Source organism: Lissotriton vulgaris, chromosome 12 (assembly GCF_964263255.1).
Source record: "Lissotriton vulgaris chromosome 12, aLisVul1.2, whole genome shotgun sequence".
In the NCBI taxonomy this organism is placed as follows: Eukaryota; Metazoa; Chordata; class Amphibia; order Caudata; family Salamandridae; genus Lissotriton; species Lissotriton vulgaris.
This window is the reverse complement of record NC_141700.1, coordinates 554,695,253-554,711,209: the sequence shown is the minus strand read 5'-3', so window position 1 is coordinate 554,711,209 and position 15,957 is coordinate 554,695,253. Positions and strand designations below refer to the sequence as shown.

At 43.9% G+C, this 15,957-nt stretch overlaps 1 protein-coding gene across 1 annotated transcript in view; it reads right to left on the bottom strand.

Annotated features, from left to right (window-relative positions):
• LIX1L (limb and CNS expressed 1 like) overlaps positions 1 to 15,336 on the bottom strand; it is a 265,194-nt gene extending 249,858 nt beyond the window's left edge. The window contains exon 1 of the mRNA XM_086945367.1: positions 15,017 to 15,336. Coding sequence (XP_086801493.1) covers positions 15,017 to 15,260 — 244 coding nt within the window. The 5' untranslated portion in view covers positions 15,261 to 15,336. The remainder of the gene's footprint in view (positions 1 to 15,016) is intronic.
• Positions 15,337 to 15,957: the final 621 nt, after the last annotated feature.

Sequence of the window (15,957 nt, the reverse complement as noted above, 5' to 3'; positions counted from 1 at the left end):
GAAAAGAAAACAAGCCCGAGAATGGTGTGTACGCACAGTCTTGACTTTTCAAGCACTGCACTTGTGCTTGTGGCACGCCGCTGCTCGCTCCCGCAAGGTGGATGCCGCCACAAGCACAAGTGCAGTGCTTGAAAAGTGAAGAATGAGGACTAAAGGCCCTCCTAGACCATCACATCTGCGCTGCCTAGGCGAGACCTAAAAAGGAGCACTCAGTTCATTAATCCTTCACAAGCAAGATGTTTATTAATAGTCCATTTCACATTTCTATTCAAAGAGTCCGAAGGGAGTCTTTTTGCATTTCCCAATTTCATTGTTTATTTTTTATCCAATACTTCATCCAGAAAACATTAATAAAATCAATCCAGCCAACGCGTTTCGTCCAATGTGGACATCATCAGGGCTGTAAATTAGAAAACAAGAATGTCGATGAGAATTATTCCAAAGCCCCTCATTTTAATACAAAGCAAACACATTTCAAATCATTCCCTTTATAAATCAAATTAACTCCCTGCCTACATCTATCTATTCCTCATCAAGTGCTGAAAAGCAAAATAAAGTTTTAAATGTAAAACAACAATTTCTTTCAATTTCATCCTTGTTCAGCAAAGCATTGTCATCCTCGATGTGTACATCCTATTAGGTACCCTAATTTCAGTCACCCATAGTCTTATCCTGGCAAAACCCTCATAATCAACAACAAAAGGTTCCCATGTATACCAATCCTCAACCCCGACAATGTCAATCAATACATTCTGCATACCATGAATAATGTTCTTCTACAGAGATTAAATTAAGAATCTCCTATTTAGTTGTGAATATAGTGTTATATTTAATAATATTACCTCAGATATAGAAGAGGAAAGGGTACATGAGATCTTTGATGCGAAGGAGGATATTAATTGGAAAGTCATAAATTTTTTGGATGGGGAATGGAATCAGAATAAATTGTCTGTTTAGATATGACGTGTAATTTCACTGATCTACAAATTGATTTGTTTAAATTTGACAGACAGCTCAAATTGAAAGTTTTTTTTCAACTGTTGAGAAATGCGACAATGTTCACAGAGATACAATAAAGAGATCGGAATTAACAATTTCTCATATGCATGATGTACAGTTGCTTCTATGATTATCTGAGGGGGATGAGTATGAGGTGGAAGATTTATCAACTATGCTGAATGTCCAAACTAATTATATTTGCACAAGTAGTCTTAAGTTTTCATCTAAGTTTGTGCCGCAAGAGCAACAGCTTGCAGCTTTAGACCCGTTTGTGAAGAGAACTGTTGATGATTACATAAATTGGAAGATCAAAGTGGGGGAAAGAGCACACACAACACTAAGAGGGCCAACATCCCAAGGGAGGAGCGCACAGCTCTAGCAGACCTCAGGAAGGATCAAAGTCTTTGCAGAATCCCCCAGGCAAACCAATCATCCCCAGTATTGGGAGCTTAACGGAACATCTTTCTGAATTTGTTGATTTGTTTCTGAAGCCCTTAGTGGAAAATTTGCCTTGTTACATTAGAGACACCATGGATGTACTTAACAAGCTACAGTAGATGTTATCTGGGATCAGGAAATGAGTTTTGTGACACTGGATGTGGTAGGGCTGTATACCTGCATAGAGAATGACAAGGGCAAACTAGCACTAAGTCACTTTCTCAGTGGGCGGAGTGTTAGCCTACAAGAACAATCCAACATGATTTTAGAAATGAGTGAATTGATACTTAAGCACAATTTTTTCCTTTGTGAGGGTAAGTGGTTTTACCTGATCCGGGGAACGGCAACGGGCTTCACGTTTGCTTGCTCTTATGCCAACCTCTTTATGGGGTGGTTTGAGAGGGAGCATACTTGGTCCAGGAGGGCTAGTACATGGATGAACCTGATCCTGTTTAGGGGCAGGTTCATCAATGACATTCTGTTAATTTGAAGAAGATCTAGCTATGAATTGACAGTATATTTCGAGTTTTTGAACTCAAACAATCATGATGTAAGGTTCACAATGTGTCACAACACTGATTGCATTGATGTTTTAAACGTACAGTTGTTCATAGTAGATAACAAAATTAAAAGCAAGCTTTTCCGTAAAAAAACAGCAACAAATAATATCTGAGAGTGCGCATCCTCCGGCAGTAATCAGGGGCATCCCCTATGGAGAGATGGTACGAACACGAAGAAATTGCAACATAGAGGAGTATTTAAAAAGGTTTAACAGATTTGGAAGAAAATTGGTGGCAAGGGGTTACACCAAATCGAGTCTTGACAAAGGCAGAAACAGGGTGTATGGAATCAGGAAGGAAGATACTTTGGTACAGAAACCTAAGAACTAACCGCATGAGAGACTAGCCTTTGTTTCTACTTACAGTACACTCCACAAAAGGGTTATTAATATTCTGAATACAAATTTGAATTTCCTTAAAGGGGTTCTGGGTTTAACAAACAACATTTCTGGCAAGCAGGCCCCGGAAATTTAACAGTGGATAACACGGGATATTCCATGGGGGCTGGAATGAGATAAAGGAACATGCATGCCACTGGAGCGCCTTTAGAATAGGACTGGTTTGGAAATTAATATATGACGTAATCAGACTATACATGCTATGTTTATTCAGTTTTGATTCTCCGCATATGTGTTTGTAAGAACATATAAATTGTCTTTGTAATGGTAATGCAAAATGTTAAGATTTGTATTTATTTTTTTAATCTGAAAAACCAGTATTAACATACAGGGAAAGTCCAAACATTGGGAATTTGATCACCAAGAATAACCTAGAAAGGGCACAAGACTCTGGATGGTAACTGGTTACCCCATCCTCCCGATGGTTTTTACAATCGTGGGTCATGTATCATCTGTGACTGCTGCATGAATCCCATGAAGCATTTTAAATATAACACAAACAGGCAATACTGTATAAATGAAGTCATTAATTGCAACAGTTGTGGTGTTGTTTTTGTGATCGTATGTGAACGTAGGAAAATATATGTGGGGAGCACCAAGAGAGCATTGAAGACTAGGATTCAGGAGCACCATCGTGCAATTCTTAATGGTGACAGAAGGTCCCTGATTTATCAACACAAAGGACAAACCTCCAGCACTCATGGAATTCAAAGACTAACACCCAATGTAAGAGGAGGTGACTGGGAGGTAAAACTAAGGCAGGAAGAGGCTAAGTGGATCAGTAAACTCAGGTCCGTAGAAAAAGGCCTGAATATTGACAATGAGTTTCACCACTTGCTGTAACGTGCATTATACTTGAAGTAATCAAGAACGGGATGCGTGGGATCACGTTGGGCATCTGAACTTTGGTACAGGAAAATGTTTAAGTAGGTTCGTATCACGGAATAGAGATTGCCATGACCCGTTCCGGTTGGTTACGCGAGAATGTGAAGCTGATTCGGAAAGAGACTGTTGGCCATATTTATCAACAGCTTCAACCTTACACTGGGATTGTATGATTACGCCTGTGGTTTTGATTATCGAGAAGAGCACAACGTACTGTGACGAGTTTGGCTCTATATTAAGAGAGCATTGAACAGTCTAGGAGCTATGTTCTGTAATGTTTTATTATAAGCGTTAGAATATCCAAACTACTATGACCTTTCATTAACTTGACTGAGGTTTTCATAATCGGCACAAGCATACATACTAATACGAGCTTTGACCCCACATGAAGAGAGCGTGGAAGAGTATAAGATTAATGTTCCGTGTTACGCCATTATAAGCAGTAAAATATTCACACGGCTTAGGTTTAACACTTTAATTCACGCCCGCCAATGTGCATAGGATACACTGCGAATCGCAACTGAGATCATCCACACTGTTTTTGATCATTAACCCTGCTAGGGTACGGCACGGAGCTTTGGAAATGAATCACCTGAGTAACGTTAATTTGGGAGGGTTTGAACGGCACCATGTTTAAATCTACCTATATTTTTGGTACGGAATTGGAGCGGATTGCCCGCGAGCTACTCTAAAGCAGGAGGTTGGGGTCATGGAAGGATGACTACTTCTTTAAAAGGGACAGCCTCAATAATATATTGAGAACAATCAGTGAGCATTTCTGAATCTATTCGTTAGAGCAACATGTGATTTTCTATATTTTTTGTAGAGGTGTACCTTAATACAGGAATTAATGGTTAGAGATGAATTGACACTACAAAACATGTGATCTTTGTGAATTACTGATGTAATACTATTAATTATTACACTATATTCACAACTGAATAGGGGATTCACAATTTGATCTTTGTAGAAAAACATTGTTCATGGTATGCAGAATGTATTGATTGATATTGTGGGGTTGAGTATTGGTGATATACATGGGAACCTTTCATTGCTGAGGGTGTTACCAGGATAAGACTACGGGTGACTCAAATTTAGGGCGTCTAATAGGATGTACACAGCGGTAATGACAATGCTTTGCTGAACAATTATGAAATTGAAAGACAATGTTGCAATCCGCCCCAATTCCGCATCTCATGGGTCTCTGGCTAAAATTCCCCTGCATGTCCAACAAAATCCACCATATTTCACTGTAGGAGTTGAGTCGCCTCCCAGCATACTTTAGGTTCAGGCGAGTGTCTATAAAAGCTATTCTTGGTACACCCATTCCCATAACTCTTCAACCGCTGTGGATGCGTGGATGCTGGAGCCCCATAGGTGACCTCCTCCACTTCCCGTGCACTGACCTGCAAACTTCCGCGTTCCCTTCTAACGGATTGGCCGGAGACAGAGATCCTAATAGGATGTACACACGGGATGACAATGCTTTGCTGAACAATGATGACATTGAAAGAGATTGTTGTTTTACAGTTAAAACTTTACTTGTACTTGATGAGGAATAGATTGGATATAGGCAGAGAGTCAATTTGATTTGTAAAGGGAATGATTTGAACTGTGTTTGCTTTGTATGTAAATGAGGGGCTTTGGAATAATGCTCATTGACGCACTGGTTTTCTAATTTACAGCCCTGATGATGTCCACATTGGACGAAACGTGTTGGATAGATTGGTTTTATTGATGTTTTCTGGATGAAATAATGGAATACAAAAATAAACCAAGTTATTGGAAATACAAAAAAAAAATCCATTCGGACTTTCTTTGAATGGAAATGTGAAATGGACTATTAATAAGCATCTTGCTTGTGAAGGATTAACAAACTGTGCACTCCTTTTTGCATAGGTTGAATAATGAAACTATCCTCGTTTAGTAAATAATATACTTTCACTGATTATGAAACCCAACTTTTCTAAACGCGTGCTATAACGGATGATTGACATATAATGATTTGAAACGGAGATGACCATCCTCATATGTAGAATGTGATCTTATTAGAAACTACAAGAATTTAATGTGTTGCACTAATGTTACACATATGTGCATTTAAATATTTTAGCTATACTTACAGATCATTAGTTTAAAGGATTACTGAATGTTACATGTAATGTAAACTCTAATACATTAGAAACTTATACGTCACTTTTGTTTAATGTGCACCGTTGAGATTATCAATTAAGTGGTCTTGACTATTTAGGCCTGTATTTCCATTTTCTGCTGCTATGACCATGAAGGGATTCTCGGGCATAGTTAGTTTAGAATAGATACATTACTGTACCAGAGATAGAGGGAAAAGAGTCTGAGAAGCAGACCTTGAAGAAGATACATGGAGAAACTGAGCGTCAACTGAAAGCCCCATTGAACAAATGTTGCAATCCACGTGTGTGCAAGAAACATGTTGTTACCATGCCTATTGTGGAATAACTTGATGATGTTGCAGTCTACAACTTGGGAATTTGACTGGTACAATGGACCCCTGATGAGGAGGCGTACAGGGGGTGGTGCCTATGGACTTTGGACATTATAATATGGAATTTGCATGAGATTATTCAGAGACTTGCTTCAGATCTTTCGCAGAACCTTATCTGACTTTTTACCCCACTGATTTCATAGGCAACTTAGTTCCCGATTTCATGCTGAACTCTGGACAAACACCTTAGTTGATTCCCCAATTGAAAGGACTAAGAGGTTTAGAAACTGATGCTTGCAGTCGGGGCACTCTGTTTTTAACTTCAACTGGTGCACATTTAAAACTTTGCTACCACTTTGATTGGGACTGCCGCTGATTCAAAAGCCAGACCTTACTTCGACTCTGGGAGTTGCTGCTGTTGTCTTTGCCGATTACTTTTCACCTGGGCGCCATCGGGGGAGCGGGACTGCGAGGCCCAGAGGTCTCTGCGCTTCATCAACCTTGCGCACCTGGTGCCTCTTCCCGCCCCTCCTCCTCCTATATTAGGAACATTCCCCCCCGCTACCGCGGGACGTGCGCGGGCGGGCGCCGGGCTAAGCCCGGGTAAAGGGCGGGCCGGGCCGTCTGTGGCCGTCCGGGGCCGGGTTGGGCCATCCCCCTAAGATCTTGCCTAATATTTCCTCCCACATCCAGGGGTACTAGTTGTTTTGCTAACCATTACGGGTTAATTTGTTGTTGTGTGCACAAACTCGTTACACGTTAATCCATCTATTAGAGTCTTATCTCACCAACATGGCTTCTCAGTTGGCTAAAGGGGGTAAGACTGGCCTGAAATCAACCAGTGGAAGTCTAATGGGAACTTTAGATAATTACATCACTCTGGTTGCAGCTGTTCTGGATCAAGAAATTGTTGACGCTGAAAAAAGACTGTAGACTGAAATTTTTTCCAAAAGGTCGTCTCTGGGTTTAATCCAGCACTGTACTACCCCAGAGAATAGAATAAGCCAACGTCTAAGTGACCTGGGACTTCCACAGATTAGTATAGAGTTAGATTTGCTTAGTAACATTTCCTTGGGTAACAGCTCCCAAAATTCACAGATAGGTAGAGATATTCAGGTGTTGACTGTCTCCCTCGTAACTCCTCCTCCGATTATTCCTGTCAGCCATCTAGTTGATTCTCCACTTCCATGCAACTTACCTACAGGTAAAAGAAAGCGAGGGGGAGGTGTACAGAAAGGTAAAAGAACATAAATCCCAAAGTTAAAGGATAAAGGGGGTAAATCTAAGGTTTCCCGACACTTATGCACCCTGTTGCTCCAGTGCAACCTCACCCGATGTTTAAGCCAACAGTCGTTGCACATGGGGATGGGGTTTTGTTGGGGCAACTAGAACATATAATTGAACCCAGTATATTGCCTTTAATAGAGAGACTGAAAATAATCACTGTTAGTTTAGGCAAGTTGGAACAAGTCACCATCAATAATTCAAAAATATTACACTCCATGTCTGCTAATATGAAGGTGGGAGCTGATTCTTTACAAGCAGTCGAACGGGAAGTTCACAACAACTCCCAATTAACATCACCCTGCAAAACTGCTTCGCATATAGCAAATGGGCCTATAATAAACAGTGTTAACAGAGTAATTGACCGGAGAGGTAGAGATCTGGGTCCAGAGGTAAGCAAGTGCGCCACAGGGAACCTCCAGTCCCACCAGGAAGTCGGTGCTCAGCCAACTAAACCAGCAACGGGCCCCATCGACTCCAATAAGTCGGCTAATGTTATAGGCAACTTACCTACTTTAGATCTACCTCCTCAAAGTACTCCCCTAGTGGTGGTTATGGCTAAAGTCCCCCCTCCGCCAAGGGGAAAGAGAGGACTATTTTCAATTAAAGAATAAGGTCACCCACTGGTTCTCCCGAAATACGGAGGGCGGGCATATGGTAGGCCATAATATAATTATGGCCCGCCGAGTTGTATGGCTGGGAAGTTCCAGGAAAAACCGAGAGGGCGACTGTATAGTTATAAATTTTAATAGTCTACAACCAGTAGCTAGGATCCTTAGGGAATTAGAGCGAAGCTCAAATGGACAGGCGATAGAAATCCTGCCTTTGGGGTTTTTTTACAGACCTAGAACCCAGGGTAAGTTCAATCATTGGAACCCTATGAATAAGATGCCTGTAAACAATTTGACACCTTTGGGAACAGGAGGGTGGAATACAATACCCATGAAATTAAATAGAACTTGGTATAATGGAGACAGAGGACATATTTCAGATCTTGAGGTTACAAATAGATTTAACATCCTCTCAGGCCTCAATGACTGCGTAATATGCAAGTTAGCAGCCACTCGCAGGAAGACTTTAATCCCCCTCCTGGTTACTCCTCAAGTGGGGTTGATACGACGAAAGTTAACAGCCATTCTGTTGCAGTCACTGGTAACGAAACTGCTTTCACTACGGGCCAAATAGATTATAATACTACGATTTTCCTATGGCGAGAGGAACGGTGTGGGAAAACTAGTTTCATGGAACATAGCTGGCATGCGCCTTAAACAGGAATCGCAGGACTGGTTAAAATTTATTAACACCTTTGATGTGTGTATTTTTCAGGAGACGTGGTTGTGCGAACCCTCTTTCGCCCTGGGGTATTTGAATTACTCGGTACCAGCAATAAAATTTATAATGTCTATGCCAGAGACAACAAGGGGGGAGGTCAGAGGTTTTAGCGGCCTTGGCCCACCTCCTTGAAACAGATTCGCCGGACAATAATATTATCATAGCACTTTCGAACCTTTGGCCATCTGCGACGACTTTGCAGAAGAGGAAGAGGACAGGCAATGGGGGGTCCCCAAATTAGAACTGAACCCTGTCACCCGATGGTCTGAAGATATCGTCCATTTAAATGCCATTTGCCTCGAAAGGGGCTTAAGGGCTTTAAATGGGAGGACAAAGAGCGACAGGGCGGGAGCATGTACCTTTGATAATGGGCGGCACAAGAGCAGAATAGACTACATCCTGTGCAGCCTGAGACTTTGGAAACTGGTGTGTGACATGGAAGTCAAATGGAGGATTGAAAGTGACCATAACCCGCTGTGCGTCGAGCATAAATGGTGGACACTAGATAATGAAACCTTGACCTCAGGGGAGGATAGTACCCCCTCGGTTGTCCCTACAAATGACATACGTAGACTAAAATGGCTTAATGTTGTAAACAATCAACGGTCTATGGATGTCATTAAGGCTGAGGCGGTTAAAGCGATAATGGCCATGGAGCAGGTCATTCCAAGCATTCCATGTTTAAACATAGTTACGGAAATCCATGACAATTGTTTTTCCGAAATTAGGAACCATTTTCTGAAATCAGTTAAGGGGATTAGCAGGATGATTATAAAGCCGGCAAAGTGGTATAATTCTCAGTGTAGGAATGCCCGTCTGGCTTTAGGCTCCGCAATCAAGAGGAGAGATTTGACGGCTATTCGCATTGCTAGAAAGACTTATAAGGATAGCATATTTGCAGCCAAGAAATTGTGGGACGAGCTCCACTGGAACGAGCTAAAGGAAGCGAGTGAGAAGAAAGACTCCAGCCTTTTTTGGAACATTGTAACATGGGGCAGGGGTGGAGTCCCTGAACCTCCCGAAAATAATGTTTCGGAGGAGGACTGGGTTAATTACTTTAAGCCCCAGTATGCTGAAACACAAGTCGGCAGGGAGATGGCTGGGTTTAGGACGGTTTACTTTAAAGACATCTCCTTTCGTAAGAATGAAGTAATGGTGGCCCTCAGCTCAGTTAATTAATTAATTGTGTGCTTATATAGCGCAGGAATCACTCCTGAAGGGGTACCTCCGCGCTTCGACCGCTGCGAAACCCTTCCTGGCTTCCCTGAGAGATGGTCCCTTAATGGGTATCTCCAGGGTGAGACCAGGCATCCCCGGCGGTCTGGTGGGGCCGTTAGTGAAGATGAGGCAAGCTAGTGCCCAGAGTTGCCGAGTGTGATCGCTGATCAGAGTGGGCACCGAGGCGAGAGAATTATCGAGTCCGCTGACCCTGGTCCAGAAACCTGCCGCGTCGGGAATCGAACCCTGGTACCGGGCCGTCCTCTGCTCTCGAGTCTGCCGCCTCTAACCAGCGAGCCACACTACTTCACTTCACAGTGACTAGTGGCAGAGCCCCAGGCCTGGACGGGGTCCCTGCGGATCTCTTCACCAATGATAAAGAGCTGTGGTGTAAATATATCTTTCTTCTTGTTAACGCAGTGGCACGGGGTGCTCCAGTTCCGACATCCTGGCAAGGTGCAATCATAATACCTGTATTCAAGAAGGGAGATCGATCCAAACCCGGGAATTATAGGCCTATAAGCCTAATTGACACCATCCAAAAGGTGGTGGGGAGGATGGTTGTCAATAAGCTTCTGATTTGGGTGGAGGAGAACAATGCTCCGTCTCCGTTCCAGGCCGGGTTTCGGAAGTGCACTAGTACGATGGACCAGGTATTCCGATTTATCTTACTGCAGTGGAGAACTGTGTTGCTGGGCGAGGGCAGCCTGTACGCGGCTTTTGTCGTTCTGCAGGATGCCTTCGACCTGGTGCCAAGGACTAAACTGTGGTCGGTACTGAGGAACCTGGGTCTACCAGAAGATCTACTGACAATGAGGCTCACTGGTTAGAGGCGGCAGACCCGTAAGCAGAGAACGGCCCGAGACCAGGGTTCAAATCCTGACGCAGCAGGGTCGTGGACCAGGGTCAAAACGGACTCGATAATTCTCGCCTTGGTGCCTACTCTAACCAGGGAACACACTGGGCATTAAGCTTGCCTCATCTCTACAACGGCCCCCCACAGACGCCGGGGATGCCTGGTTTCACCTTGGAGATACCAAGAAAGGGACCATCTCACAGGAAAAACCAGGACGGGTTCCCCAGCGGTCTTCAGCGCCAGGATACTCCATGGAGTCGCAGTGCACTTTACAAGTACACCCACATGATAATGCGATTGCACAAAGCGAATTTTGCCAAGATCCAGAGGGGGGGGCAAGGCGCAGTCACTACAGACTTCCCAGTGGAGCGGGGAGTTCGGCAAGGATGTTCAATGGCCCCCACTGTTTTTTCCCTGTTATTAACGGTGTAGTAACTCGCATGTTGTCTGCAAATGTGGTTGCCCCTAAGATACCGATGTTAATGTTTGCAGACGATACCCTGATTTCATCTAAGACTCCTAGCGGCCTGCAGCGTGCATTACTCATCTTTGATAACTTTTGTGGGGAGCATGGTTTAGAAGTCAATGTGGCGAAAACCAAACTAATGGCCTTCAATCCCCATTGAGGATTTAAATCAAACCTGAGTATGAACAATCGCCCTCTAGAGATAGTCAAGGCTTTTATGTATCTAGGTATTTTTATAACAGATGATTTTAAATGGTTTCAGCACATAAATACTGCAGTCTTAAGACATAGACAATTGGCCGGTGCCCTTAGCTCAGGGCACAGAAAATCTAGGACCAAACCAGTTAAGCCAGCTCTGAAGATCTATGAGGCCAAGGCCCTTGGTTCTGCACTATATGGTGCCGAGTTGTGGGGCTTCGAGAAGCTTGGGCCGTTACAAACATCAGAAAACAAGTTTCTCAGGGCAATCACAGGTCTCCCCAAAAGTACTCCTTTACTCCCACTTAGGTACGATTTGGGTAGAAAGGCTGTAGTCGATCTAGCGAGGCTCCGTCCAATTCTATATTGGAGGAGGCTCTGGACCACTCCTGAGCTCCATCATTATGCGGCGGGATTTCGAGCTATAATCAAAGCAGAAGTGTTCCACAAAATAGGCTGGTTAAAAGTCCTTAGAACCATGCTGGGTGATCTTGGTCTCCAACCACTCTGGGATGACCCGGCAGGTGTTCCATTCCCAAGTAAAAAAGCCTTAAAAGAAATTAATTGGGAATATGTGGCTACCCGGAATTGGAGAGGGACCAAGGTTAGTTCTATGACAGAAGGTTGTTTAGAAGCTAAATTGTACCCCAGCCTAGAACTTTATTGGGATACTATAACCTCGCCCAGGGACAGGAAGCTCTTTTTTCAAATTAGAGCTGGTGCGGTCCCCCTTAGGTCTCTAACAGGCAGGTGGGGGGGTACAACTAATAGCAACTGCCCAGCCTGTGGAGCAAATAAGGAAACAATTGGTCATTTCCTTTTTGTTGCAAATCCTATGCTGAACCCAGGCGCATTTGGTCAACACCAGTGTGCAAAAACGTAGGTACCACTAGCAGTGATGTTGCCTTAAGAATTATTTGCACTAGCACTCTGCTGCCCTTAGTCATAGCTACAGCTAAATATCTTGAATGGGCATAGACTATCAGACAGAGGGTTTTAGGTAACTGATTGTTTTATTGCATTTAGGGATCATCTGTATTTTATTTGTATATCCTGCGATAATTTTATATATGTATCAATTGTTCTTGAAGGTATTGGGTGTTTTTTTTATCAATGTTTTTAAATTTGTGATTGTATGTGCTTTTATGAGAAAAACTCGAATAAAGCATCTTTGACTTGACTTGATGCTTCCTTTCGATTCTTAACTAAGTGTGGCTTGAGTAGACACTTGTTCAGACGCATAGAAGTCTCTTGACCAAACTTCTGTGAAGCTAAAACTTTCTTGCCGGATATCCCCTTGTTCTGTCCTGACTTCCTTCATGGAAATTCCCTGACTGTGAGCTCTTTAGTACCAAACCATATCCTGGACTTAGAAATCAGAGAATGCTGATGTATAGGCGAGAGAGTCTTGCACTATTTTCTGAGCACCAGATTCGGATGCTCCTTTTCTGTATCGCCTGTATGTAATTGCTTGTTTGCTTTATACTAGTCTGTCCCAATTTCTTTAGGAGGCTGGACATCCAGTTGCAATTCTTTATCTGTACAGCATGGTCTTGTGCGTTGCGTATTTAAAATTCATTAATTTGTTACAAACCTTCTTGAAACTTGGCTACTGATTTCTGATCCTCACTGTGTAGCCAAATGGGTTGCACTGTTCATTTAAATTTTTGATTGAATGTAAATGTTGACTCTCCTTGCCCCTCAATCGGATTTAAAAGATCGGTAGGACTACTAATGGTAGGCAAGTGGGCCCAGAAATGTGGTAACACTTACATTTGAGTGATTGCTTCTACTCATCAAACCACTCTTTTGTTCAGAACTACAAACCTGCCCGACCCCTACTTCAAGTCGGCCTGCATCAGCACTAGTAGCCTATGTAAGTTGTTTTTTACAAAGAATTTTACTTTGCTTTTATCTCACCTACATGGCTCTTGAAGCAACCTAGATCATCAGAAAACACTCATATGATTCTCTTATTCCGGCACATTCTGCCTTCCCAACAGATACACTTTTAAGAACCAGAGCTTTTAAATATTTAAGGTCCTGTGTCTATCCCACAAATCGCACAACCGCTCACAGCCACTTAAACCAGTGTCTTACACTTTTGCCCAATAAATAGTATAGTAGCCGTCCAATAACTAACCATTATAACAGACCCATCACCAGAATAATGAATATTCTGATCAAATGGGGCAGACTAGAAACTAAAATCACTCTTGGCAAAAATGTTCAACCCCAGACTGCAGGAGGGTGCTGGTTTCGGCACCTAAAACCAAACTCCTTTATATGCTATCATTTGTCGTAACCCCCTACTAGCAAACGTCCTTGCGGACACTACTGCTTACCCAACTGATATGTGCATGCCCAACTAGCATCTACTCCCTGTGCCTATCTACTTAACCCTAACCACAGCTTTTACTCCTAAAGTGCTATCTGACAAAACTCCACAGAAGCCGGCTCATGGAATTATTTAGCGCCTTTGTGATCTTCCCCGCCACAATACACCTACGTCTATTTACGCCTGTATGCATTGTTCTTACTATCCCAGCTTTAACTCTTGCTCCAGTTTTCTTAGTTTTACATAGGGTTTTAAATGGGATGAAAAAACTGGGCGGTCTCTCAAAGTGGCGTGACTAATGTAATTAAGGGTGTGGCTTAAATACAAGCAAGTTAAAAATCTGTGCTTGGAATAGGGTGTCACGCGACTGGTATTTTGCTGAATCGGTCATTGCATCCACATATATAATACCACAAGTAACATTGCACCTAAAACAAGCCAAAACTATTGGCTTTGTCAATGGTTGTTAGTTGCATTAGCAAAAACTATGACATTGTTATATAGAATACTGCAAATACTTCAGTTTTGGAATGATGAGATTGAGAAAAAACTTTAACGAGTCTCTTTGAAGTTACATCGAAGGCAGTGAAGGGTGGTACTGCTGCAGAGTTAAGATGTTTTTTCACCCCGAGACCCGTCTCAGCACCGGGTTTTTAACACAGCTCACCGGCAGGACCCGGCCCACTTAATGACCTGGGGGCAGATTTACAATAACTGGGGCATCCCTGCTTAACAGCAGGGATGCGCCAGTTATTGTGCATCACGGCAGACACCTCTTGCGTCACCATGGATGCGCCGCATTGTAAATGCGGCGCACCATGAGGCAAGAATAGACAGATGCGTGGCACATCTGCTTCCCTAAAGGTGACACATTGCTGGAGTTGCGTCACAAGCGCGACACAGCTCAAACAAGGCTCGGGTGCCCCTATGCCTAACATGCTGCGTCAATCCTTACGCCTGATTCAAGCAGGCGGAGGGTTTTGACGCAGCATGGCTGTAAAAGTGACTGAGTGAAATCTTGTAGATTTCACTCAACCACTTTTAGGAGGCGTTCCTGCACCGGAACGCCCCCCCCCCTGCCCACATGTGGCGCAGGGCTTTACAACATGACGCATCTCCCTAGATGCGTCACATTGTAATTACCCCGCAGCATGGCGCTGGCGTTGCCCCGCCGCTTCGTCACAAAAGTGACACAACAGCAGCGCAAATGTGGCATACGGGGCTTGTAAATCTGCTCCCTGGTATTACCAAAGTTAGTGTCCCAACTGGTATTATTTACTCGCTGGGGATGGTTTACCAACTCCAGGAAAGTTACTCACACAGTACTGTTTGTCCCTGGCAGCCAGTTACCCACTAGATGTATAGCTCTCCGGGCCTGCCATGTAATTGTAAATTGTATTGATATAGCGCTTATTGTCACTAACGAGGCGCACCCATCCATCCGGCTATTAGGCCACTGACAGTGATTTTTCCTTGTGGTGCCCCAGCTGTACGTAGCTTCTGGTTTGGTTAGTTTCCGGAACCCCTAGCCCCTGACTGCTGCCTCTGGCTGGTTCGTACACCCTACCCAATTCACTTACCACGCCCGTAGCCCTGGGTGTGCTTGGCGAAGCTCCTCACCACGGCCTCCACTGCCTCCCGCAGAACGGCAGGGTTGCCCGGGCTCCCGGGGCTGCAGACCCCTAGCAGGCCTGGAGGGGGCGGGGGAGCAGAGGCCTGCCCCAACGTGCCACCGGTGACTCCCGGCCGAAGCAGGCTGGAGGAAGGGGAACGTAGGGGCAACCCTACCCCCGGCTGCAGACGCTGGGCCCGCACAGACTCCATGGAGACCCACCGCAGCCCGCCTCTGCCCGAGATAACGGGTTCCGAAGACGCAACTGTCGCTCATCGCAGATGGTGGGCGGGATCCACCAGACAGCCAATCGTAAGAAAGCTGGGAGCAACAACCCACACATGTTCGAGAGAACAAGCTGTCACTCAAAGTGTAAGATGGGTGGAGCTACACTTTTTTTTATCAGGTTTAATCAGACTAAATTTATTTGTTATTCAGTCTCATAACAAAATTCGATCCGAAGGTATTGTTCGCTTTACATGAGCACCAGTTTATATTACATTAGGTCAGAATTATTTTTTTTATTTTTAGGCACGGAGAGATTACAGTGAATTGCCCAGAATCACAGGCTGTTGAGCTAACGACGAATGGGAATCTGGTTCCCCAGTTTGTGTAGTTCTGGCTTTAAGTTCACATCCTCACCCTATATATATATATATTTTGCAGATTTATATAGCACAAACTCGACCTGAAGGTATTAGAGCACTTACTTTCATTTTTAGGTCTCGTCTAAGCCAATGCGTTAGCAATAGTTTGGCGAGATATTAAGTAGGAGCTTTAAAAAAATACTCCAAAAGGCTTTACCATGCGGATTGCCCACAGTGCATGTGTGCGGGCGCTTGCACATCGCACACCATTTACCTCTCTCCGCACTCATGCTGGTTTGCTTGCAGCCGGCATCAGACTTCA